The following is a 27,869-nucleotide window of genomic DNA, read 5'->3' on the forward strand; positions in this document are numbered from 1 at the left end:
CACTGGCAAAGGGATGACTCTCGTCCTGTGTGGGACGGTGCAAGACTTCATCATGCTACTCAAACAACATGCACTCTAAAACTTACGGGTAGTTTATTTCTATAATTTTTTATTTGCTATTTTGGACTGTGGTTGACCATGGGTAACTGAAACCTCGGAAAACGAAATTGCAGATATGAGGAGACTCCCGTATGTATACATTCATTCAGTACTGCTGCCTTCTTAGCCTTTTTAAGCTTTAAGCTGTGTTCTTCTGGATGCGCAATATACACAGCTCTGTCCCAGTTAAGTAAATTGGCTCTTTACTTGACAGCAGACAAAAGGTTTCTATTTTGACTCTCTGTTTTCATATTCCTCTTATGCTTATGAGAGTAAATATTCTAACTTGAGCATCATTGGGGTTTTGTTGGTCTGCCGTTTTTGTAGGTTGCCTTTTTCACAGAGGCATCACTTGTGACTCAGTGATCAAGAACTCTCTTGATATGAATGCTTCCCTTTGTTTTTCCATCTTTTTATGATTGCTCTGCCCTTTCTAAAGCGGTGGTTTCATACCACTTCCCTTTTATCTTAGTAACAGACAGCTTTATATTATAAACAATACTTTATATCTAAATGGACTTTAGCTGCTGATGAGGACACCTAATTTTTCTGCTATCTGTTTCCTTACAGATGCCCTTGAGATAAACACTACTTTTCTATGGATAAGTTCTAAAATAACTTATCTAGAAAAAGTAGTAAAGATAGATTTCTTACCTATGTAATGGACTGTGCGTACACATGCAAAGCATTCCTTGAGGAAATCAACCATTGTGCATTTCCATAGTGGACGGACTTAGGTCATATGTTGGCTTCCTGAACAGGTCGATTAGTACATACAGGGCTGTATGAAACCCTTAAAATGGGTCTTTCTCCAGTCTGCCTCAGCTTTGCCTGCCATTTAGTATATATACCTTCCTAAGATTGTGCCTGGCGGTATTCACCGGCCACAGTGCCGATGCCAAAAAACTAAAGGCCTGTGATTTCTGCTTTCAGAGAACTCGAATATGCAGTCAGTCATGAAGATTCCAGGGTTTGCAGCCAAGTTTGTCATTCCATCATATTTATGAGTTTCTTTTCAAGAACCTATTTGATGCAAAGAAGTTTAATTGAATGCTAGTTTAGATTGAGAAATTTTAGATAAATAATTAAAGCACATTTGGCAGGTAGCCTCTATCTAACATCAGATCACTGAAAATCCATTGTGATAACATTAATGACCGATATAAGGAAACTTAGCCAGGCTTTGGCAGCAGGAATGGGCGTTGCGGTATGCTCTGTGCTCACATGTTACGGTGCAGAGCCATTCAGCAGCCTCTGTCCATCTCTTACTCTGCCACCATTTTCATGTGACCATGTAAGTTGACCAGCTTGTAGCTAAAACAACATATGGCAAACATGGGTACAAATGATCATATATAAGGTGTTTTAATTTTTAAAAATTAACTTCTGTTGTCTATTTTTTTAATCAGTATTTTTGTTTTTATTTAGTATAACAGAAGAGAACTATAATTTCCTGCCACAGAGCCCCTCCAAGAAAGATTTTGAGGGGAAGAGTGGAACAAAAGTCAGTCGCACTTTCAGTTACATCAAGAATAAAATGTCCAGCAGTAAGAAGAGCAAAGTAAGTACCGCTGTGGGAATTCCTTGTGTGACCCCTCGTTGGGTGCTCAGGAGGCTCCTGCCACAGCCTGTGCGCACCAGAAAGCTGGTTGAATGATGGGAACGTGTGGACATGAACTCAGAGATGTTGTCTGAAGTATCTTAATACTTAAAAGTAGCAACAAGAGGTAAAACCAATGATTGAGTCTTGACCATATGCAAAGCGGTTTTCATACATTATCTTATGTCATCCTTTCCATAAGCCTGTAAGGTGGCTGTCATCTCCTTTTCCTAAGAGTGTGACACCTGATCTGGGTGTGTGTCCCTGATGGGGAACAGAGGTTCAGATCCCACACTCTCAAGCGTAATGCTTAAATCAGTAAGTCAGGTTTAAAAGGCAGTTGAAGGATTTTATGCCATGATCGAGGGATTGAAAATATTTATATTTGCGTTTGGAATTTGGAAAGATTGTCCCACAGAAAATAAGAAGGACTCTTAAGACATACAAACCCTTAGCTCTGTCCCTAACTAGGAGCACGGTGCTGCGTAGCCTCTTGAGCGCTTCAGCAGGTAAAATGGTATGTGGAAATGTTTCTCTCTCGTATTTTCTTCACGCTCATTGTAAGAATACTTAAAATATAAAAATGAGAAAATAAAAAGCACTCGTAACAGCCCCATGTAGAGATCACTACTCTTCTTCTTTTTCTTCTTTTTAAATGTATTTTAAAAAGAAAGAAAGTAAAGGACTTATATTGATTCCCAGTGCTGGGGAAAGTTTTCTGCCTCCACCTTTCTTACAGTCCATTTATCCACCCACCTGCCCACATGCAGAAGTAAAAAATACTGCAAATCAATTAAGGTGCTCTTGCCAAGGAATCACTATGTATGCACACGTGTGTGTATGCAGCGTGGGGGTGTACACATATGTACGGGTACATACATACATACTTAAACATAAGCAGTAAATAAACACTGAAGTGAAGAATTCTGTTATAAAAGTTCACCTCTCCACACTCCTCCCCCTTAAAAAAAAAAAAACACCACGGGAAGCTTCTTAGCCTTCAGTTAAATGGGTTGGTAGAAATAGAGCTTGTGTATTTTAGTAGGTTTTGTGTAAAATCTGTTTCTTTTAGCAAATATAGTTGACTTGTCACTCAGAGGAGTTTCTTTACACAAACTACCACCAGAATTGTGTCTTCTCTTGATTTCTCCAGCCCAACTGCAGAATGGACAGAAAGTGGGCAGTCGAGAAAAACAGGAAAGGATTTCAAAGAGTCTCTTAAATTGTTTCTAGAATAATCATATTTTTAAGTATTAACTTCATACTTAATTCAAAAATAAGGTTCTAAAGATGGCTACAGAATGCTTATCGGTATTCTGCGTATTGGCAGCAAGGCTTAAAACAGAACCTGTGTTATTTGGACAGTGGTTGGCATCAGTGAAACAAAATCTCCTTGGAAAGACCAGTAAAAATTAACCAAGTATTATGAGTGATTTGTGTAGTATCAGCATTCTGCTGGCTGCTAACAAGCACCTACAAGAACTAAAGCTTATGGTCTTTCCCCTGAAAAAAAATTTATGATCTGTTTTGGATGATTTCAAAATGTCCTTGTGGTTCTTTATTTTGTTTTTAAACTGGAATCTTTTCTTCAACATTCAATTGGAAGACAAGCAAGTAAGTGGAGAGTCCCCTTTCCGCTCTTCTCCCCCGGGACACTGACTCCCAGGGCCGAACAGTGAGCCCACCCCTGTCACATGGGTGAGGTAATGCGAACAGACTCAGACAGCAGCATGCGACCGCATTTAGAAACTGGAACCTGACCTTTAAAATAAAGTCTCATCCCACCGCCTTTTTTTACGAACTAAAAGATAGAAGAAAAGTGTGCTTTAGGTCACAGAACTAGATAAGACAGAGCAGAGCCTCTCGTGGTCTGACTCCACTGCTCTGCATTTCATGCTCACCCTTAAAATCTGTTACTAAGCAGTGTCTTTTTCTTTTTCACTCGTAATAATCAAGAAGGATTGGAGTTTTGCTAGTAGGAGAATAAAGAGAAAGAGCAGGAGAAAAGAAGGTAATTTATGTTAGAGGGAAGTCTGTCCTCACTGGCAGAAACTAGCAGTTGTCCTCTTGTCAAAATAACAACACCCTTTTGCAATGAGATGCTTCCTCTTTACCTCGGCCTCAAGATTTGATCTTTGGGGGCTCGTACTGTCTCTCAAAATGAAAACTCTCAAAAAAAATTGTGTATCTGTAACCCCAGATTGCAGTCCATTTCACACAATCAGGCATTTAGAGTGCCCCCGTGGCCAAATATAGTAAGTTTGAGTCACCTTTCGTTAGGTGCTAACTTTAAATAAGATTGTTTTAGAACCTCTAACAGAATAGTTGGCTTTTGTCAGTGTACCAAAAGATAGTAAGAAATTGGGGGAATAGTGAAGCAGCACCTTTCTGAGTTACTTAAAATACCTTGTCTTCATGTGCCGTTGCATCCACAGTAGAGCTTTACCAGGCAGGAGTGTTTTATTCTCTAAACGATAACACAAAAATAAATGAATATTTTCTTAGTATGACGATGATGATGATATGATGATGCTCACTCTATTTTCTTAACTATTGAATAATATTGCTTCTCTATATGTTAGGAAAAAATTAGAAAAGCTACCATAGATGTTAACACTAGTTTTTTATGAAAAGGTACCATTTTTACTACTTTTAAATTATTTTTTAAAGAGCCCGTCTAAGCTGCTTTCATTAACTTATTGTACAATGTAACCATCCCTCCTCCTTTTAAAGGAAAAATTTTATTATTTACTGAAGATTATATTAAATTGACAGTTCTAACTCTTAGTAAAGTCTTTAAGAGTATCTCAGAAATTTCTGCTTTCCTCATAATTAGTTAAGCATGCTGTATAGTCATATAAAATACTTTGTAGTTATCATCCTAGATATATTACAGTTGATACGTCAACTGTTTTTATTATATGTGATAATAAACAACTGTTAGGTAATATTCAGAGGAGCTCAAAGCCGGTCACTAGGTGGCAAATTGTTGGCATTCCTGGGTAATGTAGTAGTTTGTGCACTGGGGGGTGGGGTGGGGTGAGGTGGGGTAGAAGGTGTGTATGTGTGTCCGTCCACATACGCATGATGGATATATAATTCGAGAAACTGAGTACTGATCCTCCGCATGTTCCTTTAGGAATTATCAATAATTGGCATGCGTTATTAGATAAATATATTGAATCCGTTTCCGAAACGGGGAGAGCCTAAACAGGAAGTCTAACAGGAAGATGAGCAATTTCTGCTTTTGTCTGTTAATACTTTTGAGAGAGAGTGCTGCTTCCTGCTAAGTAAGTTTGCTTGCTACGGTGTTTAAACACTAATGTGCATAATGTTCTCGTTCATAGGAGTGCAGTAACCCTCTTTAAACCGTCCTGTCACACCGATTTTTTTTTTCCTAAGCTTTCCTTCCTCTTTGCAGACAGCTGGGAGGTGATTAGAAATGTTTTAGACAAATTCTTACTCGGACTTGAAGCAGGCTCTTTTGGATGCAGGGGTTGAACTCCTGCACTGCTGCTAGTGTGTACTCCATAACTTTATAGCAGGACATTTAGCTCCAGCTCCCGGTGCCTGTGGTCTATGTGAAAAAGGACTGAACCCCTCCTCAGTCTTTCAGAAGTGCCCACTAGAGTATAGGATATTGTTTGCAAAGGCTTAAGACCGTGCTTTAAATCTAATTATCTCACTCGTTCCTTTAAAGATCTGTGAAGTCCTTTAATTGCAGTATGTTTCACAGTTGTCCAGACTGGTCTCTGATTTGTCAGGTTTTAATAGCTTGTTTAAAACAGTAGATTTAGAATAGTGACAAATTATTTTGCTTCACCTTATCCTAGTGTGGTCGTTACCTGTATCTTTCTCTTAAAATACTGGTAGCTTTTATTTCGCTGGCACACAGTTAAGGCATTTTGGCATTTGCTAAGCATAGAAAAGTCAAATTTCAGAAAACACGGTCGATCACCACTTTACCACAAGCGACTGCACTGAAAAGTTTCTTAAGACACTTACCGCGTCTTATAGAGCAAATCTGTTTTTAAACAGGTAAGATGTGTTCCTTAACTTCCAGTGTTTAAAAACTAGCCTCGATCCTTGCCCCAGCCCCCACGTTATAGCTGAAGCACCACTGAAGCAGCGTGCACGCGCACTGTATTTTGGAGAATTTGTTTTATTTCCTGTTTTCTTTGCAACTACTGTAGTTGGCTTTACTGGCACCATTCAAATAGTTAAGCTCGTGTTAAGGAAACAAGCAGCCTCGGCCCTCCCTTCTTCCCTTTCTCAACCAGTCTCGGCTTCCTCTTACGGTTTCTCTAGTGGCAGCGCGAGGCTGCTGGGCTCTGCCTTGCCGGCATGAGCCCCTCCTTCTGTGAGAGAACATTTCCTGGCATGGGGGTCGAATCATGTCGATAAAATGGGGTCGGTGTTACGAAGTGCCCCACATAACAGTGAGATTCATAGGACCAAATCATGGGGAGGTAAGAGCCTGACTTCTTTAAAGCACGAAATTCTCATAAACACAGAAAGTGACAGTGGAGTTTATTGGTTCTGCTTTGTTTTTATCTTTGGAAGGACTACTTTTGGTTGTTGCAAAGGATGGGGATATTATATTTTTTCATCAGACTTGAAGATTATTGTAAGGCTTGAGAGAATAAGTTGCCAGAGTTTTGTTTTACTCTTGGAGCACGCTTTAGCTTTCTTGAGCGAAAAGTCAAATACTTTTCAGTTTAAAATTTTGTGCATGGAAAAGCCTTCAGTGAAATTTACTTAAAAGAAAGAAATTACTTGAAGAACTCAATATTTTTTATTGGTTTTTTATTAGTTTTACAACTTTAGTAGTTACTAATTTTCACTCAGAGCAGTTTCCTGTTTTTGTAAAGTGAAGTACATTAGTTCGTTTTTCTCTCTTCTTCTCTTGTTATTTTTTACAGTTCTAAAGTGTAGCAGCTCAGCTCTTAGCTTTTTATTGTATGTGTTCTAGTAAAAAAGACTTTCCGTGAATCATAGACTTAGCAGGCATTCGCCATTGCACTATATTCTTTGGTTCTGAGTAGGAATTCAGAAGACCTGAGTTCTGCTGATCATTTGCTGTGTGACTTTTTGTGAGTCAGTGAACCTCTCCAGCGCTTGGCTGGAGTGACATGAATGGAACTGAGCTTTAGAGCCAGGCAAGCCATATCTGGATTGCAGCTGGGCGTGTGGCCTCAAATACAGGCTCTAAGCCTCCATCTCCTCGATTGCAAAATGGAGATAACTAGTACGTACTTCATTGGATTGTTATGGAAAAATACATGTAAATTGTTTATGACACTACGCGGTGCATAGTAACTGTTCAAAAACCTCGCTGTTATTTATTGTCTTTTATCTTCTCAGTCGTAAAATGGGAAGCGTCATGCCCACCTTTCCCACTTCAGAGCTGTTGAATCAGATGAAATAATGTATGTAAAAGGCATTGGTTCAGAATGTATGGTGTTCAGTAGTCATAATCACTGACAAAGGGACCCATTTTCCAGGAATTTTTTTAGATTGCAACAGTAATATTACATTCCCCAGGAATGGGCACCCCACCGTTCTAGATTATGACAACTAGTAAATGCATTCTTCCTGCCTCTGAATTGTAGTTCTTGGTCCAGGTGGTTTGAAAGGACATTTTTCAGTTGATATTGATGAACCAGCCGAGTGCTCTGAATGACAGTGCTTCCAAAGGACCTTTTGCAGAGAGCACAGTTACACCCCAGGTCCTAGCCTCCTACCAGTCCTGTGTCCCTGAAATGTGCCTGGCTGCTTTAGATATTTTATTAAGGATCTAACAAGCATCACTATTAGTTTTCAAAGTTTAAACGCTTCTTCCTTCAATTTGAAAATTTGGCAAAATCGACATTTATGAACTTTGAAATTCTAATTAGTAAAAACTGTACATGTATATGTGGGGAGTATTTACGGTTCTGGCTAGAGTAAGGGAGAAGACATCAGAGACATGCCCTCACTCGCGACGTGTGACTGGTGTGGAGAAGAAGGTCAGAGAGGAACCTCAGTAGTTTTTGGTGCTGTCCGGTCATCTTTCCTCTCCCTCCGACTGATCCCAGCATTGCCGCCGTCCTTTCTAATGCCCCTTGCCTGCAGCTGGCCCTAAACTCATTGCTGTGCTTCGGCTTACTGAGCAGGATTCTTGGCCACCCCAGACACTAGAAGCCTCTGTCCACGGTTGGTCCTTAGGCATTGTGTCTGTCGGTATAAATAACCCCTGAATCAGCCACTGACAGAATTGTTTAGCCTGACCGGTCTTCCTGTGGTTTTTCTGATGTAGCTTTGAATGCTCACAAGTTAGTAAAATAAGAATTGTCTGGGACAGTGTTCCCACTCTTGTCTATAAGCATTCGCCAACCGCTCGCTGTTGACCACGTGCCATCCGGGTTGCCCAGGTGAAGGGAAGGCCTTCTAGTGTTCAAGTAACTGTTGATACTTTTCTTTGGCAGGAAAAAGAAAAAGAGAAAGAGAAAATTAAGGAAAAGGAGAAAGAGTCCAAGGAGAAGGAGAAGGACAAGAAGGTTCTCAATGGTCACTCTTTCAGTGCCATTCCTATGGTGGGTCCGATCAGCTGCAGCCAGTGTATGAAGCCTTTCACCAGCAAAGAGGCCTACACTTGTGCAAGTAAGAGACACGCTTCTTCCTGTAAGGTGGGAACTCTCTTGGCTCAGGAAAGCTCGTTCCTCTTTTCCTGTTCATCCCGCCCCTTGTATCTCTTAATTTTTTATATTTTTCTTTAAACAGTGAAGAAATAAATTCTAGATATAGAACATACAGCCTCTATGTTTTTTCAGAGAGCCCTAACTTCAGACATTCTGTTCTGTTGCCCTAAGCCACTGCCTGTTCCATAACTGTGTCAACATCAAAGCAGTCTCATAGCCTTAAACCCTGAATCTACCCAGCAGTCCCTTGTCAGGTCACATGTGCTTGCTTTTTTTTCTGGTACTTTGGTATCATACGCTTGGGCCATCTACCAGCATCAGGTCGTGGAGACCGCTGAGGGAGAGTATGTTTGTGTGCAGAGATGTTCCATGTTGACCTATTGCTCACCTGCTTAAAACCACTTTAAAACAAGTCTGTTAACTGAGCACGCTTCCTGGTTTTGATAAGATACTACTTGGAGACACGGGTCAGGGAACTGTTTGTGTCAAGAGCCAGATAGCAGATATCTTAGACTTGGTGGCCAACGCCACTGAACTCTACCGTTTTAGTGCAGAACAAGCCAGGTTGTGGTTTATGGTCATCACGAATGGATGCCACTTTGCAGGATTAGCTCCAGACAAATTTTCAATCTAAATTCAGGTTGGAAAAAGTTGTATGACTTAGTCTGTGTGTTTTGTCTTGGACGGCCATTGGTTTTTTCATACATATTATTTCTAGGTTAAACCGGTTGAATTTCACCCTCCTCGATTACGTTAAGTGTTAGTCTACTTTGGACTGTCATGACTCAGAATTAAATCTGCAACTGGCATGGGATTGATTTGTCAGATTGCAAAAATATGCTTAATTCTCGGTAGAATACACCTCTTAACCACAGGTGTCCTACACCCAGTTTTGTCTTGATACCTCTTCCTGTTGAACATAAAGAGAAGCTCTCTCTCCCTGGACTCCCTGCATGATGAAGCATAGCCAGGGCACCACGGACTATGGACCCGCTCATGCTATCAGTAGAGCGGGTGCTAGACTTCCCCTTGAGAGAGAGTCTGGGATACCTCTTGGAAACTTCTGTGGCCCAAGGACCCCAGAGCACTCAGTGGGGAATCACTTGTGTCGGGGCTGGTACCGATTAGGGGCCACGGAATGTAGGAGGTTTGAAACTCGTAGACTTAAGATCTCAGCCACATGTCCGTGTGTAGTAATTAAATCGTCAAATAGTTGGGGTAGTGGTTTTCAGAATGTTTTCTGTGCAACTAGTGTTTTGGAAGTTCCACAGATTTTTGAATTTACATATGTTTTCAACTAATTTTAAACCTGCCTAAAAAACACATATTCTCAAAAGTGCAACCAGATTTTAACATCGACATATCATATTTAGCTTATCAGCTTCCCTTTTTGTATTTTTTCCTTCCATCTGTAATTAACTGAAAAATATAATGTGATTGCAAGGCAAGCTTTTTTTTAAATACTAATATTTGCACCAATTTATCTGTGAATGAAGATGTTCTGTATTATATATCAGCAATGAAGTAGATGCTAAGGGAGTATGTGAATTAAGTCACCCAAGGAGTTTGTTTCTTTTGGAAGCACATTGCTTCACGGAGTGCATGTGTCATCACTAGAGTCTTTTCCGTTTGAAGAGTCGGTCTGGGGCAGGGACTGTGGTAACTAGTCCTATGCCAGCAGTTCTTCGATTTATTGTAATTGCTTGATCTCCCTCAAATGTCACAAGTTGTCTTAGTTTTACCTGTTCGGCAGAAACAAGGAAAAAGATGTAATGGTTTAGAAGTTTAAACTAAAAGAATCAGACAACAAAAAGGAACATTTCAACAGGGCCTAATTGTTACCCAGTATACACCTGTGGTTCAAAAATACATTTTTAAATTTGCATACCACCCAGCCTCAGACACCGCGGCGCTCCCCGCCTGAACTGTAGCTTTGCACTCACTCTAGAGGTAGTGTTGAAATAGGCTCAACATTTACTGGTGGCGTTAAGGTTTGTGTATGACAGCGTGCAGCCTGCCACTTACAAAAAGAAGAGGAAAAAAATTAAAGTCTGAAAGAAAAGGAACTGTGTGTAGTTACCTTCCCAAAGAGCAGAATTAATAAACCTACTGGCTGGTTCTCTCCAGCTTCCTGATGAACATAGTCTGCAATGAGTATCTGTGTGTGAAGCACCATCTGTTATCTTGGCAGGAAGTGGAAAATTTGAGTAATTTGAGGACTCAGACTCTTTCTTCCCTCCATCCCTTCCCATGTTCAGGATCTTCCCAGGAGCCTCAGGAAATGTAGCATCTCTCCAGTTAGTCATCCACCCCGCCAGGCAATCCTTGTGACGTAACTCTGTGTGTTGACCCCTGGGCCTCAATACTCCAAGCTGCTGCTCAGTTTTCACTCCTGGTTTAGAAAGATCAGCTGCATAGTCATGATGATGTATTATGATGGCTGATACTCATTGGCACCTGTCTTTAAATGTCATTAATCACTTTAATATATCTTTCTTCATGCAAATACTAAGAGATTCAACAGGACAGAATATTTTAAGCAAATCAGCATCTCTTGACTCCACTGGAATCATAATTGTGGGTGAAAGCTGAGTCCCTTATGTGGACTTAGGTGGAAACTGTCATGGTCACAGACACGAGGAACAGAGCCTCCCTACACCTCCTTTGCCGCCTGCTCCTAGGGAGTAGGTGTGGGGAAGAACAGTGAAAGCAAAGACTGAAGCCCTGGTCAAGACAACTTCAAAGTAATTTAGAAGAGACCTGGCTTTTTTCTTTCTTTCTTTTTTTTTTCTCAGCTAAAATTCCACACTTGTTTTAGGATCAGGTCACTTTTAATGGGGAAAGGAAAGGAGTGTCTTCTCAGTTCTTCCTTCTTCAGTTAAGTAAAATGTCCCTGGAGTAATCAGCTGTTCTTTCCAGCTACCACAAACAGTGTGGTCTTTGGAAGGCCTGGCGAGTCTTTCAGAAGAGTAAGGAATCTCTTATGTTTGGGTTTTTGCATCTGGCAAGTGGTTCTCTTTTGTTTGCTTTAAACAGATGTAAAATGATATTGAGATTATTGTTGATTTGTTTTTTGTTGTGTTAGCAGCTTCTGAGTACTTTTGTGGTAGGTTGTTTCTCTAGATTAAAAAAAAGTAAACAAGTAGACCAGCTACAATCTAAGTAGGAAACATAAGAGTTTGGAATGTTTGTGATGGTTGGATTTTGAGTTTTATTCGGAAATGCATCTTTTTAGGTAGGCATTTAGAGTGTCCTACCTATTTGAGATAGTTAAATACTTATCATTGATTAAAGAAAAGAAACTTGTTTTTTAGGGAAAAGGAAGGCGAAAGAAGAGCCTAATCAATAAAGTCAATGCGTATTCAAGCAGGGCATGTTCATTTTGTTTCATTTTTGTTTACCAGTGTTCTTATGAAAACTACTGTTATACGAGCACTTCAGCTAAGATGATTTGGCTCTTTTTTGTGGCTTTCCTCTTGTTCTGTACATTAGCACTGTGGTTATTACACCAGCCACCAAGAACATCTTACGTGCCTTTGTGCCTAAGCTTTATCGGTACAGACCAGGCAGCATCTCACACTCCCCAAAGATGTTTAACTCCAAGTCGCAGAAAGAATTTTGGAGCTTGTGTTTCTAAATTGCTCATATTTAAATGGTTTTTGTTGTTTGTTCTGTTTTAGTTTGCTTGGTTAGGGTTGAAATGATAGGAAGAGGTTACACCTTTCTAGCTTTAAATAAGATGACCCCTCAACCTGTTTCCTTAAGAAGGATCAGAGGATTTTCTCCAGGCTGATTTTGCTGCTCAGGTCTGTCTCTAGTAAGAATTTTTCAGCATGTATCCTAAGGGCGATTAGTGAACTCAAGTATCGGAAGGTCCTTTACTTCTGACCCGTAGAAAACTCTGAGGACAGCTCTTGCTTTAGAAGCAGCCCTTGAATATTCATGCCATTCTCTCATTTCATTTCATTTTGGCCTGGCCACTCGCCTTGTCATTCTGTAAAGCTGATTTTCTTAAGCCAGCCTTGCTAGTGAATTATTTTTTCTGTTGAAAAAGAAAGAACGTATAGTGTATAACAGTTCACCAAAGACTTGAGTTAGTCGATAGGAGAGGTTAGAGGAAAAAAAGATGCAGCAACAGATGGATGATAGTTCCCAGTCCTGTGGGTTTTCCTTCCGATTTTTTTGTTTTGTTTGATACCTCTTCGTAGCGAGAAAAGAAGTCGAAGTTTGAGTTGTAACGCTTTTCAGTTCAGGGGACTCCAATTAGGACATTACTGTTCTCATAAATCACCATGCCGAGATCTTTTTCAAGAACTTTGAAAAATGAAGGCATATTGCTGTCAGCTATTAGGAAATCTTCAAAACAAAATAAAACAAAACAAAAAGGCCAAACAGTTCTTTGCTTTCTCCCTAACATGGTATGGTTTGTGGCAGAGAGCCTGAAAATATATTAGAATTGTGTTCGATTCTTGTGTTTTTGGTAATTGTTTTGCAAAACAGAATAAGGTTTTATACCTCATGACTGTGGCCGATGTCGGTGGGGCCGAAGTTTCTGAACCACCCACGCTTACCACGAAAACCGCCGCTGTGAGCTGAGTCCAGGACAGCGTGGCAACAAGTTGAGTGGTTTCAAGTAGGTGCTTAAGTATGTTAGGCAGATGTCCGTGTGCATTGTTTATCACTGAGACTTGGGACCGTGTCACAGAGCATATTAAAATTCCGGCTGGCTTGCAGATTGGGGAAGTATCTCAGCAAAAAAAAGTGAATTTGTGTGAAAAGTTGTGTAGAAGCACATTTTAAATATTATTTCTGCTCGTGCGACTCATCCTTTGGCATTCTCTTTGAAATTGCAAAAACTGGCCCGAGAACTTGAATATTACTGAAGTCAGTTTAAAACGATAGCAAGACTCCCTCAAAAACTGGCATCGCTTAATTCTCGGTAGAGTGACGGAGCCCACTGGGAAGAAAGAAGCAGAATGCAGCTCAGCCACAAGCTCAGTCCACGGTGCGCTGGCTGGCCATTTTTGTAGGTTGGCATTTGTGGCACATTCCCAAGCAAACCCGCCGCCTCCTGTGCTGTACATAGATGCCTAAAGTAGTGTCGGTTTTCTTTAAAACAAAGGAGAAAATGCAGTTTTATAACTGGAATGTAAGAGCTCTTTCTTCAAGAGATGACGTGTAGAGTCTTAGAGAATCACAGACGGAAGGAACTTGGGGGAGAATGTGGTCCTTCCTTTCATTTTATAGATGAGGAAACTGGGGCCTTGTAGAGAAGGTGCTTGGCGTAGGGTCACACGAGCTAATTAGCAGAGTCAGAGCCCAAGTCTGATTTTGTTTGGTAGCTGCTCTTCTTGGACTCCACTTAGTGTTGGTAAGTTGTTGACATTTCGCATACTGTAATCAAGGTTGTGTCAGGGCACTTGGCTTTTGGATAAAAGACATCAGTCTAAAATAGACATTTGACTAGGTGCTGTGAGCCAGGTGCTGTGCTAGAAGATTCAGCAGTGGATGAAGGGTCGCTGCCCAGAGGAGCACTCAGTGGAGGAGAAAACCATAGATCATCACAATAATGTGATTGGTGGTGGTAGGTAAGAGACCTGTGGACCAAGCAGGCATTGCAGGAACAACTGCTGAGAAAGGAATGGGGGAGGTCTTTAGGGTCTGGGATTCTGGCAGTCTCCATTCTAGGACCCCCTTGTCCCCATCATCCCTCTTCATTCACCCCTACCACCCCCATCGACATGTGTGAGCTAAGAGAGCATCTTGGCCCATAGTCAGCGAGTTGACATAGGCAGGAGCTATGGTGCTTCCTGAATCTGTGTCAGGCGTTGCCTAAATGGCATCTGGTTAATTTTCTTAGGGAGCATTTCCCTGGAGAGGCAGTTGTCATTGGATGTCCCCAGAGACAGATGTTTTGTTTCTACTTCACCTCTGGCCTCCTTGCACAGTTCTGTTTTATGACTTCATAGCAGCAGTGAGAGCCGATAATGACCTTCTCAGGTACAGAGGGCAGAGTTTCTACATCAGTGGCCCCGGTGGCAAGGGAGTGAGGGACAGAAGTTGAGGTAAAATTGTGTCCTTGGTGAATCATGGTCTCTGCTTCCTCGCTCAGCAAAGCCTCCCACTCTCCCTTGAGTCAGAGCTCCCAGAGGTGCCTGGGGTAGTTCTCATGGCCTTTCTTCTTGGCTCTTGTCCTGGGGCAGGTTGAGAAAAGCTCGTAGATAAGACCTCAAGTAAAAGGACATAAACAGGTAGATTTTCAGCTTCAGTCTATGTGTGACAGTCATACACGTTTCACAGCCCCATGAAGGGGCTTTATGTACTTACTTGTGACTTAGATTTGCGTATCGACAGCACACACTTTTAGTTTTAGTTTTGATAGTCTCTCAGCTTCCTGCCTGAAAAGTTCCAGACTTTTGGTTTTGTTTATCAGAAATCACGTCTAGTCAGGTTTCTCCTCCTCCAAGTGACCGTACATGCCACCTTCCTAGAAGAGGGACGACTGCATTCTAACTTCAGCTTCAGTTAGAGTCACTGTCAAGACACCTGGGGTGACTTCACTGGGAACCCCACAGGCAGCTGTGGCAGCAGGAAGTCGGGATCTAGGATCTGCTTGTTTTTGTTAATGGCACCTTGGGTTTCTTTTTTGGTTTGTTTCTTTTCAGATTGCAGTGCTTTTGTCCACAAAGGCTGTAGAGAAAGTCTGGCCTCCTGCGCAAAGGTCAAAATGAAGGTAAGACGTCTCTGGCTAGCCCAGTAAAATCCCGACTCGGGAGAGCTGAGGGTGTGGTTTTTGTTTATTTTAATCACTTGGCACCAACTTTGAGACCAGAATTACCAAAAAAATAACTTGTCTCTGAAGGGATCAGTTGTCTTCTTAACACACTCAGGAATTTGTGCCTTTTAGAAAATGTTTTCAGGACTTTTCCATGTTAAGTATACATTTCTCTGATTTTAATATCTTTGTAGCACTGTTAAAGCATTTTCCTTCTTAACCATGTGTGCTTACCTGCTCTGCTGCTCACAGGCTGGCTTCCTCACGTGAGACCGTGAGCACAGCAGGTGAACAAGTAGGGGCTTTGGCGTGCTGGTGGCCTGGGGTGCGTTAGGGTTACCCGCAGCTCGTCTGGAGCACTTTTCTCACAGGGTACATACACATGTCTCTGATAAGATGATGCAAGAATAGCAAGTGCCAGTCGTACGGTGGAACCTGCTCTTATCAGATGGCCCTTAAAAGAGCATGGGTTTGCGGCCATCCCTTTTAGGGTGCCTATGTGTTGCGGTCACTCAAAAGTGTCTTTTTGTTCTTTGTCAGAAGAATACTTTTCGGCTAATCTATTTACACAGACGCTCAGTGTATTGTATGCTTCCTGAGTCACCACATACATTTATCTAGTGCAGTGGCCCCAAGCTTGAGTGCGCATCAGAATCACCTCCAGGGCTTGTTAAAAGACGACTCACTGTACCCCATACCTAGATTCTGGAGTGGGGCCCAGGAATTTGCATTTCTAATAAGTTCCCAGATGATGACGACGACGATGATGATGATAGTGGTCCAAGGACCGCACTTTAAGAAGCACTGACTGGTATGGAGATAGTGAACAGCTGTACTCTGGTGATGAATTTTGTTTGACCCCTGAAATTTGTTTTGTTTTGTTTTGAGTTAATGCAATTATTTAAAAATCGTGTTATCAGTTTGGATTTGTAATTTCTCCTGACAAATTTTAAGATCTCACAGCCCCGGTATTTCCCCCTTCCCAGCATTCCCAGTTCTCCTTTTTCCCATAGCACTTAGCACCTACTCGGAGTCTATATTTTAAACAGTCTGTATTTGTTTCATTTATTTTTTTATGGTCTATACCTTCTCCCCCCACTAGAATGTAAGCACAGACTTGCCAGGCAATCTGAAGTCAGCAATGTTTGATCTAGAGATGGGTCCTAAGCACCTAGAATGGCACGTGGCTTACAGGTCCTAAATATCTGAGAGGCGGATGGCAAGTGATCAGCACCTGGAGCCAAGTGGTGGGCCCCTGCTCCAGTAGGTGGGATGTGCAAGTCCCAGATCATGCCCCTGCCCCTGCCCCCCACCCCACCCCACACCTTGGCTTCTGTCATTTGTGACCTGCCCGACCCTGTAGGGTTAGTTCGTGATCTGTGAAAAGACTTACAGGTATTGAAACTCTATTAGGTTTGATAGAAAGGTAATGAGATATAGCATCTCCCATATAAGAGAATATAACCTAAAAGGGGGAATTCCATTTTATATTGGAAGTGACCTGTTTTCGCTAATGAGTTATCTCGGACTAATTGCTTCAGTCTGTAATTTCTCACACAAAATGTTTCTGTTAAATGCCACAACGAAAGTCTTATCTAAAAATAGCACTTTACCTAAGAATTATTTAGCACCTTATACGTGCTAGTCACTGGAGAAATAGAAATGAAAAAGGTACAGATGCAGGTGTTAAGGGACTAGCATGCCGGTGGGGAAGATGGACAAGCAGACAGTGACCATATGAGGAAAGAACTCTATGGGGTATACCCAGGATTCTAAGGGGCTGCCAGTCACTGCCTTGCGTGAAGAGAAGAGGAAGAAGCTAACAGATGGCTTTACCAAGAAGGTTATACTCAGATGGTCATGAACTAGATGAATGCCATGCCTGCGAAGGCGAGAACATGATTCCAGGCAGAAGAGACAGCATTTGTGGAAGCAGAGTGCCTGACAGGTTCTGAGAAAAGCCAGTGGGGGTGACTGTAGCCGACGCATAAGATGCTGAGGACCATCGACAAGGAGCATAGCAGGAAGTAGGAGTGCGCCCAGCTCTGCATCAACTCTAGGCTTCTTGAAACAGGACGGAAGATACATCGTAAATGCAGTCTTCATGTATGTGTGTGTGTGTTCTTTCAGCAGCCCAAAGGGAGCCTTCAGGCCCATGATACGTCATCCCTGCCCACAGTCATTATGAGAAACAAGAGTGGTAAGTAACTCAGCACCCCCTCTTATCATTCCTTTTGACCCCCTAGTTCAGGACTTAAACACACTTTTGTCATACTCATTTGTTATTAATCACATTAAGAATACTTATTTTATGGTAAGTTAGAGAAGATGGCAAATTCATTGACCAAAAGCTTAACATCATAGCATCAAACTTTGATGGAAGGTTTCTAGTTAGTGCGTGTATCAACTTAGAGGCAGCACCTTCGCCCTGTGTGTTTCGCTGTGCATCTTGAAATTCCTCTTCAGTGAGCCGACAATTACACTCTCTTTTAGTGCTTCACAGTTGTGTAAATCAAATGAGATCTTGCTTACTAAACTTCATTATAAACTGTGAAGCTCTGCAAATTTTTTTTTTCCCCCAAGAATTTCAAATTATCCACAGAATTCAGTAAATCACCCTCTCCGGCTCTCATCAGACGATCTTCACCAGTCTGCAAGGCTCCACTCAGTTTTACTTAATGATTTTTCCTTTCATTCTCCAGTCCCTATGTCATTTTTTTCCTTTCCTTAGCATCCGCTGTAGTATATATAATGTATATCTTTCTAATCTGTGATATCTGTAGACTTATTTATATCTCTGAAAATCTCTTCTTGTTTTGTGCGTTGAATTTGAGATGATAGGACTTCCGCTTATCCATTCTTTTTTCGCCACTCAATATCACTCTGAGATCTCTGCATGTTATAATCGGAAGCTCTTGTTTCAGACACTGCGCGGTATCCTTTCATAGACATACAGCACGTTGTAACGACCGGTTCCCCAGAGACTAAGTTGTTGCTGACTACTGCCATAATTAATGCAGTTATGAATATCATAATTGGCCGCATGGGAACCTGTATGAGACTTAAACCCTCAGGCAGTGTTTTTCAGGTGTAGAACCTGGATTAATGAGAAGGGTGAGTTCTTGGGCCCTATCCAGACCTCCTGAGTCAGATTCCAGAGGCAGAGTGTAGCGATCTGTTCGAGAACCACCACTCTGCACGGCGCACCTGGTTTCATGGCGCTTCAGAGATGATGCGTTTGTACAAATGGAAGGCAAGACCCTCCCCTGACAGAAGAGTGACATCTCACTGTATGGCGGCGGTCTGGCACCGCATCCCGTGTCCCCACGGTCTGCCTGCACCCACTTGCTCTGAGTAATTCTGGGCAGCTCCCAGATGGCCGCACCAGTCTGTCCCGCAGCGGAGAGCGGGGATTCCCTTTCAGCGCCCTAACTCCAGTTCGATCAGTGTTTGCGTGGAGGTAACTAGAGAGGAAGTTCCGGCAGACCGACCAGCGCTGTAGTCAGTGACCCAGCCCATTCCAGCACCCTTGGCAAATCTGATCTTCCTTAAACTCTTTTTCTGTGACAGAATCCCTTGTTTCAGAAACCTCTGTTCTTTCACATTAGATAAAATAGCACATTTTTTAAATACTCGTGACATGCCAGGTTCTTTGTGTGTATTCTCTCTGACCCCCACAGATATTCTTATTCCTGTTTTATGCCGCTGAGACAGTGAAGTGGTTCAGAGTCCAGACTGTGGGCTCAGGTTGTATGGGTTTCAGTCCCAGCACCGCCCTTGATAGCCCTGTAACCTTGGACATGCACTACATCGCCCTCATCTTCCCCGTGTGTGAGAGGGGGAAATGGTAGGAGCAGGTGGCACTCTAAGGGACATCACAGCTAGGAAGTACTCAGTGGCTGGTCCCCAGTGTTAGCTTTTGCTGCTCCTGCTAACACCATCATCACAAGCAAGGAAAGTGAGGCTCAGGAATAGGAAGTCACTTCCTGGAGTGGATGTAGATTGGTTTCCAACAAGGGAACGCTGAGCCGGGGTGGTCCAAGTCATTCTTCATCACCTTTGATGCTCTACGTGACATGACTTCACTCTGCTCCAGCCTGCCGACCCCTCGGGTACATCCAGTCATGTCCTCTTCTGCTTCCCGCCTTTTACCTCGCACTGTATGATTATTCCTGCCTCCGTTCATGCGGTTCTCATCAGAACGTCCTCTTTTCCTTCTGACCTCGCCACATCCTTAGCATTCTTCAGGGACCAGTGTTTCTTCCTCCATCAGGTTTGATCCGCTCACTTCTAAGATCCTGAGGATACGCCCGGCTCCCCAACACTCGGGCCCTTCCCCGTTTCCTTCGGTAGCCCTCAGTCTCTGTTGGGACGGCGCCCGCATCTCGTCCTCCTCTGGCGCTTCCCGCAGGAAGGGCCTGGGCGTGCTGCGGCGTAGCATGTTTCTGTATGCTACCCGATCACCTCTGCAATTTAGGATTTGACTTGGAAACTAATGGTTTTATGAACTGTTATCAAGTCAAGAACATCCTGAAATACTATGAAGTCATAACAGCTGCCCCAGTCTTACTTCCTTCAGCTCCTGACCCGACACCCCTGGGGATGGACCGATAATGCAGTTCATGTCTGGGTCAGCATCTTAGTTACCAGGGAAAAATAATTTTCTACCCAAATGCCAGCGCGGCCATTTTAGCATAACGTTGGAACTCCAGTTCCTCTGTGGTCGTGTTCAGGAGAAATACATTGTGAGAACGAACGAGCTGTGTGGCGTGAACAAGCCTTGCGCTTTCCTCATCTGTAAGTTAGAGGAATTGGTCCAAATCTGTGTTCTCAAGCAGTGTGCAGAGAAGTTAGTTGCGTGGCGAGGTGTGTGAACCCTCAGGCCCCACCCCGACAGGACGGCAGGGTCGGGCTCTGCCTATCTCACAGGCCCCTCGGATATTTGCTGGTCGGTGCTCCCCAAGAAAGCGGGCCTCGGTGATCTCCGAGATCCCTTTTATCCATACGGTTCTTTCAACGTTATCTTATTTTGAATTAGTTTAAACTTTTACATATACGATACTTTCACGAGATTCTTTATTCTTACTGACTCATTGCCTTCCCACCCCACAGGTAATCACTCTTTTAATTTTATATTTATTTTCTTCAAGTTTCCTTATTAAAAATAAAACAAATACCAATTTAGATTATTAATTTTTTCTTTTTTTAAAACATGAAAAATCGTATGTTGTACACTTTATTCTACACCTTGTTCCCCCCGCCCCCCCAAATATATTATCTTAGAGATCTGTGTCAGTAGATGGCCATTTTTTTAAAGCTACAGAGTATTCTATTATTGGTCTGCCTTGGGTGCTCATTTGTATTGTTTCTTATATTTTGTTTTTATCGACAATGTTGCATTTAATAACTTTGGACGTGTGTCATTTCAAGCAGATACAAAGCTATTTTATGAAGTAAACATACCTTGAAATGAAATGACTGGATCAAAGGCATTTACAGTTTCAATAACTATTGCCAAATTGTTCTCCATAGAGTTTTTGGACCCTTTTTGCTCCCAGGGTAAATCCCTTTTGAAGCAGTTTGCTTCCCTGTGGCATTTGCCGGGTGAGTTAGGGCCGGTGGGCGCGGATCCGTGGTGCTCTAGCCGGTGCCCTCTCTTCCTTCACAGCCTCCCAGCCCAAGGAGCGCCCGCGATCCGCAGTCCTCCTGGCTGACGAAACCGTTACCGCCCCCATCTTTGCAAACAGACGGTCCCAGCACAGTGTGTCGCTCTCCAAAAGTGTCTCTATACAGAACATTGCTGGGTAAGTGGAGACATGTATAAGATAGGGGTTGGTGCTCCACCGAGCTGCGGGGTGTGCACCTCGTTGCACATTCATGGCCGCCATTTTGTAACAAGGGTCCCCTTTAAACACCATGGACGGGCCAGGCTGTCCTACGCTTTAGTCGTGACTCAGCCCCTTGACTTTCAAAGACCCTGAGTTTCGATAAAAATAAGGAGTGGAACTCGGAAAAAAGATGATTTATCTCAGAATTTTTAGTTGCAACCAATTCTATTTTCAGATGTCACGGTTTTCTTTATGTCAGATGAACCTGGTCTTTCTGTTTCTTTTAAAAACTGTTTTCCATCTTTGCCTCTTGACTCTTAAGTCAGTTTCATGAGAGGGAATAATGGGCCAGTTATTACTGTTTGGTTCCCATCATTTGCACTGGGTTCCTTTTGTGGTCCCTACAAAGTTGCTATGGCCCCTGACTATTGAGGCTTCAGTTGTCGCATGATTAGCACAGGGCCAATTATGATGTTGCTGCCTGTTTGGGGTAAGACGCCTGCCTTCCCATCAAGTAAAGAAGTCATCTGAAATGGAGGGCTCAAAACATCTCTCTTAACCTAGGCTAAAGGAAAATTCTTACCTAAAATATGCAAATCTTTTGTGTTTTCTAACCTCTGTGCTAATGTCCTCAAAAAAAAAAGGTTCAGGTATTTTTGTTTTGTTTTGTCTTTCTTTGCCATTATCCAAAGGCCTTCTTTTCAAAGTTGTGTTATTCAAATTTATTAATATCATGACTTTTAAAAATTGACTTTTAAATAAAATTTAAAGTTTTAAATGCCTCGGGCTTGCTTTTGTGTCATACCACAAACATGTACTGCATGCCTGCTATGCTAGTCAGCGAATCGGGATCCAGAAAGCAAACGAATACAGTTTAAGTGCTTTATCTGTAGTTATTTAGGGAATGGGCGATATTGTGGTTTCTTATAGAATTATACATTTTGAGAGAAGAGTGTTCTCCTTGCTGCCTGTCATTAAATAAAAAATAAAAAAAAAGGCTCAGAAAGTTCAAGTTTGCAATGATGTTAAATACCTTCAGCCTTTGTTACTACTTCTTGTTGCATGTTGCTGGGACCCTAACATAAGTAATTTGTCTGAGATCACTGTAGCACACTCAGCCAGCTGTCGTGGTAGAGTTTATCAGGTATTCCTAAGAAAAGCAAACCATGGCTTATCAGAATGTATTTGACAGTATGTACTGCTTTTTGTCCCCAGAGTTGGCAATGATGAGAACATATCAAACACCTGGAAATTCCTGTCTCATTCAACAGATTCACTAAATAAAATTGTCAAGGTCAATGAGTCAACGGAATCACTTACTGATGAGGGTAAGAGGAAATTATTTTCTATAGACTGTGTCATTACCTAGAATACAAGCATTATTAGTGCTTTCATCTTCCACACTCCTATGAAGGTTTCCTAAATGGTCTGTAAAGCATCAAATGCTCTGTAATAAGTTGGTAATCAAACTTACCCAGTTGTTAGATGGTTGTCCCTTGAAGACGCCATTGATTTTAACGTGGTCATACTCGTTACAAATGCTTTTTCTCTCCCTAGAGTTTCTTACGCGTTCAGGTCTAGCTCTCTTGGTGCAGTTATAAGCCTGCTCTCTTAAACAGGTAAAGTTAGCAGATCTCTTCCAGTTCCTGCTTCACGTGGGAATCATGCCTTTATCACATTTGATTTATGCCATGTTGATCACCCTTAGCCAAAGCCTTGAATGAAGAGCATGCCTCTCCCAAACAGGAACTGGTTCTTTTCTTATACTGAAATAAGGCTCTGTGGATCTCTCTTGTACTGATGCAGAGAGTGTGTGTCTTAGGAAGTTATCACCCCGAGCAAAGGCCAGCATAGGCTTTTCAAAGGTCACAAACCCCAGGTCCTGATACTGATTTTGACCTTTTGAGGAGTAGGTACAGACATGAATGAAGGACAACTATTGGGAGACTTCGAGCTTGAATCCAAACAACTAGAGGCGGAGTCCTGGAGTCGCATAGTGGACGCCAAGTTTCTGAAACAGCAGAAGAAAGACGTGGTCAAGCGGCAGGAAGTGATCTATGGTGAGATGTTCCCTTTGCTCTGCTAGTGCGTGGTGTGCGTTGCCCAGCTATTTTTTCGGGCGATTTATTGGGAAAGTCGATTTTCAGGTGTGTAGCATCTCACGGATTTTCTTTAAAACTGTAAGGTATAGAGACATCTTATTTCTGTCCTTTCCTCTTTAAAATTATTTAATTTTATTGAACGTCTTATTTACTGTGACTGCTTATTTATGCAACAGGCCTAAAAAGAGATCTCTTGTGACTACAATAGGAACTAGACACTAAACACAAGTCATTTCTAGGAAATAGGAACACGGTAAATTTTGAAAGGTTTTGTATTCAGTGCAGACCAGTTTGGAAACCACCAAAGAGTGGTGGAATCAAGTATGCCTCTTGTAGTCACACGAAGGACAGAGGAAGAAGATGAAAACACTTGGGCAAAGACAGCTGTTGAGCCAGTTTTCAAGTTTAAATTGGGAATTGGGTTCTCAGTGGCCTTCAGGCTGAGTTGGGCTCTTAATGGCAGCACATGACCTGTGAAGGTGCACCCTCGCCCCAGAGCATCCCTGTCTGCATCCCTCCTTCAGAGTTGATGCAGACGGAGCTGCACCACATCCGCACGCTCAAGATCATGAGCGACGTGTACAGCCGGGGGATGATGACGGACCTGCTCTTCGAGCAGCAGATGGTGGAGAAGCTGTTCCCCTGTCTGGACGAGCTAATCAGCATCCACAGCCAGTTCCTCCAGAGGATCCTGGAGCGGAAGAAGGAGTCCATGGTGGATAAAAGCGAAAAGAACTTTCTCATCAAGAGAATGGGAGATGTGCTTGTCAATCAGGTGAGCCATGGGAAAGAAAGGGTGAAGCTTTGGGGTTCAGCGACCGCACGTGCACATCTTGGCTGTACCAGTTGTCAGTTTTGTAAGCTAGGTAAGTTGTTTAATCTCTGTGAGCCTCAGTTTTGTTTCTTTTTTCTCTATAAACAAGGATAGATTTTCTCTCCTAATATTGTTTTTTAAAAGTTAAAAGGAATATATACATATACATACATATAGATAGATAGATAGATAGATAGATAGATAGATAGTATCTGGCACATGCAGTAGGTACTCAGTAAAACTTAGTTTTTCTTCCTCAGAATCTATACCACCAGAAACAGTATAGTTTAAGAAATGAAAAGTATTTGTAGGGATTCTCAACTTCCCCCTCTGCCTCAAATCAAAAGGAACTCATTTATCTGAAAACCGCCTGAGGACAGAAAATTGAATAAGAAACTACCTACCTGTGAAACGTTTCATAAAATACGTCTTACTGATGTTTTCAGCAGGGTGTGGTACGGTTTCAGTCGTACTCCAAAAACAATTTGGCTAAAAATTATTTCGATACTTTTAAGATGTGTTTGTCATAGTTTTTAATGTTTCCTTTTAAAACTTCTTTTTCAGGTTGCTAGTTTATGCTTAACAAGCAGAGGGACATAACATCACATCTGACTAGCTCACACTTTTCCCAGCACATCTCTGCCTCTGTGTAGACGCAGGTTCAGTTGCTGGAACATTTGCTGATAATTGGAAATTTTGTCCTGTCCTTGTATTCTTGAGCCTGCTCTCCACACCTTGTTAATTTGTGTATTCGTTCATTTTTCTGTATTTGCTGCACATCTACTAAATAGCAGGTGGAACTGTGCTTTGTGGTTGGCTCTTTAAAATTTAGAATAATTCTTTCAAGATTCATCAGTATTGTAGCATGTGTCAGATCAGTATTTCCGTCCTTTTCGTGGCTGAATAATATTCCATCATGTGCGCGTGCACGCGCGCGCGCACACACACACACACACCACATTTCATTTATACATTTATCCTTTGATGGACATATGGGTTATTTCCACCTGGGGGCCATTACGAATAATGAACATTTGTATGCAAGTTTTTGTGTGGACAGACCTTTTTATGTGTAGGAATGGAGTTGCTGAGTTACTTGGAAACTTACTTTTTGAGGGACGGCCTGACTGTTCTCCAGAGCTGTCGCACCGTTCGAGTCTTCAGGGGGATTTCTGAGGGCCCTCTTGGGTTTTACGAGTCGACTGGCGGCTTTGTCCACAGTGGCAGTGTGAGCCTAGCACCTGAGTTGTAGACAGTAACTTCTCCTGTCCCTGCAGTTTTCAGGCGAGAATGCAGAACGCTTGAAGAAGACGTACGGCAAGTTCTGTGGCCAGCACACCCAGTCTGTGAACTGCTTCAAAGACCTGTACACCAAGGACAAGCGTTTCCAGGCCTTCGTGAAGGTAGCAGGCGGCAACGTGACGGTCCCCGCCGCCGTCCGGAGCGCGCATCCCTGTCAGTCCTCACTAGGGCCTTCTTCCTCGGCTTCTTCCTGACGGTTCTCTTGCTCCCTTGCAGAAGAAGATGAGCAGTTCCGTGGTGAGGAGGCTCGGCGTCCCGGAGTGCATATTGCTGGTGACTCAGCGGATCACCAAGTACCCCGTTTTGTTCCAGAGGATACTGCAGTGTACCAAAGGTGAGCCTGCTGTGTCTGCACAGCCTGTGTGCCCAACAGCGCGACGTTGCCCAGGGAGGGCGCCTTCCTGCTCTCGTGGGTCTAAAAGAGGTCCCGAGTTTTACCTTAAAAACTATTTCTTGAGTGAAAACTTTGACATGTTTTCTCCAGACTTAGGGCGGATGACAGCAGGAAGGGAGGCAGCCACTAACTGCATTGAGAGTTCGGTGACCTGAGCAGCTTCTCCCTTATCACTAGGCTGGGAGATAATTCCCACCAGTTCTTCCCATAAGTGCTAGAATTGCTGCCGCTTCTCATTTAATCAGGGCTTACGAGTTTCTCTCTTGGCTAATCCCGCTCCTAGGCAGTGACGTTAGAGATGAGGTGACACAAAGGGGTAAATAAAAACTTGTTGCTCCTCTTCCTCCCTAAAAATGTTTGTTCCTTCTGTTTGAGAACATAGCATATAATTGCATGTTATCCTTATCATGAAAAACGTCCGACTTTATTTAGAATTAAACTCATGACCGAGAGAGAGAGGTAGGCACATGGCCTTCGCTATGTAGCTCTGCTGTGACAGCCCACAAAGGGGAACAACGGTGTGGGGCGCAGAGGCAGGGCACCCCTCCTACTCCTGTCTGAAAGCATCCGTTAGAAGCAGAGTCCTCTCCTCCTCAGACAATGAAGTGGAACAGGAGGATCTGGCCCAGTCCTTGAGCCTGGTGAAGGAGGTGATTGGCGCTGTGGACAGCAAAGTGGCAAGTTATGAAAAGAAGGTGCGTCTCAATGAGATCTACACGAGGACAGACAGCAAGTCGATCATGAGGATGAAGAGTGGGCAGATGTTTGCCAAGGAGGACTTGAAGCGAAAGAAGCTCGTGCGGGATGGGAGTGTGTTTCTGAAGAACACAGCGGGGAGATTGAAAGGTGAGTCTCACGGTGTCTCTGAGTCTAAGCGGGCGCCACAGGAAAGCAGGCACAATCCAGACGTTTTTGTTAGAAACTCACCACCACATTTTTCTGAGGGAGCCCACCCGCATCTACACCCCACACTGGAGCAGCTGTTTAATCTTGTATGAAGAGGGCCTGGTTTGAGATAGCTTATAAAATCACGTAAAATGCAGTTAACATGATAACGATGCACTCAGGGAAAATGGGAAAAACAGATTTTTAAAAATAAAGCGAAAGGTAAGATTAATAGAAAAACACAGCTGTTAAAGAAGCTGTATTTCTCTACCAGAGCTGGCAGTGAGTTCGGGATTGGGGTCTCTGGCAAAACAAACACCATCAGTTCGACAGTTCACTGAGAGATTAAAAATGTGTGTATCACTTGTTCTGAAGATATGTAAGAGGAATTTTCAGCTCCTGAGACCTTAGAGAAATGTAAGATTAACTCCCATTAGCTAGATTTATTGTTAAGCCGTATGATGTTCATAGCTTTCATCTTTCTCTAGGCAAAAGAGATCATAAAAAACATTTTCCATTTGGTTTCAATTTTGACTTTTCACATGATGAGCTACATCAGGTTAGGGAAGTGATGAGGTTTGCTACATCTGTACATTTGATTTTTTTTTAATAACTGTTTTCATCAAACCCATGCTCTCTGGGCCTGTGCGGCCACTCTCGCTTCCGGCACCTTGAGTGTACTCACTCCTGCGTGGCCTCAGTGAGCTGAGTACGTGGAGCACGCGAGCCCAGTGCTGTCAGCCCCTGGCGTTAAACTAGGGTGGATAAAATGTATGCTTCTCTTTTCTCTGAGGTCTAAGTGATGCTGTAGGTGACTGCTCTCAGAGAGTAAGCGAGAGCCTTTAGCTAGAGCCTCACCACGCTTAGACCAAGCAGCGAGGAAGTCCCAGGCCATCAGATGGTTTCAAAGGGGAGCAAAGCAGGACCCCCAGTTAGAAGCTGGGGTCAGAAGAGACTTGTACAGAGGTTCTTAGTCTCCAGTAGCGTGGGTGCTACAATAGAGGCCTGAGAATAAGGGTTGGGGGAGGGTGAGGGGTGGCAGTGAGTTAAGTCTCGAAGGATGAAGGGGAGGGTGCTGGCAGAAGGGGAAGAGTCAGCCAGCACAGAAGCATGGAGCCCAAAGGGCGAGGCCCATCTGGGAAGGGTAGGCATTGATAGCGGCTAAGTGGCAGGGAAGGACAGGGCTGTGGGTCGAGCTGTAGAGGGTGCATACTCCAGACCAAGAAGTTGACAGTCAATACTGCGCATGGGGGTGGGGCAGCGAATGCATTTAAAATGGAGAGTTTTAAGTAGGAAAGGGGTACATTTGATTGTTTCTTAGTGCAGCGATGGGAAGCGATTTGGAGCGCAGCAGGAGTGAGGGAGTCTGGTGGCAGACAGGAGCCGAATC

At 42.9% G+C, this 27,869-nt stretch overlaps 1 protein-coding gene across 13 annotated transcripts in view; it reads left to right on the forward strand.

The window, feature by feature from the left end:
• The window catches only part of AKAP13 (A-kinase anchoring protein 13), a 233,549-nt gene that overhangs the window by 188,252 nt on the left and 17,428 nt on the right, over positions 1 to 27,869 (forward strand). For 10 of the 13 annotated variants that reach the window (XM_039858438.1, XM_039858432.1, XM_039858434.1 and 7 more), the window contains 11 exons: positions 1,528 to 1,660; positions 8,167 to 8,341; positions 15,045 to 15,112; positions 17,285 to 17,354; positions 20,823 to 20,958; positions 22,198 to 22,310; positions 22,890 to 23,042; positions 23,609 to 23,859; positions 25,176 to 25,301; positions 25,417 to 25,534; positions 26,192 to 26,440. In XM_039858438.1, the coding sequence (XP_039714372.1) occupies positions 1,528 to 1,660; positions 8,167 to 8,341; positions 15,045 to 15,112; positions 17,285 to 17,354; positions 20,823 to 20,958; positions 22,198 to 22,310; positions 22,890 to 23,042; positions 23,609 to 23,859; positions 25,176 to 25,301; positions 25,417 to 25,534; positions 26,192 to 26,440 (1,592 nt within the window). The remainder of the gene's footprint in view (positions 1 to 1,527; positions 1,661 to 8,166; positions 8,342 to 15,044; positions 15,113 to 17,284; positions 17,355 to 20,822; positions 20,959 to 22,197; positions 22,311 to 22,889; positions 23,043 to 23,608; positions 23,860 to 25,175; positions 25,302 to 25,416; positions 25,535 to 26,191; positions 26,441 to 27,869) is intronic. The other 3 variants (XM_039858435.1, XM_039858444.1, XM_039858433.1) reach the window with 2 other exon arrangements.

Source organism: Pteropus medius, unplaced genomic scaffold (genome assembly GCF_902729225.1).
Source record: "Pteropus medius unplaced genomic scaffold, Ma_sr-lr_union100, whole genome shotgun sequence".
NCBI classification, from domain to species: domain Eukaryota; kingdom Metazoa; phylum Chordata; class Mammalia; order Chiroptera; family Pteropodidae; genus Pteropus; species Pteropus medius.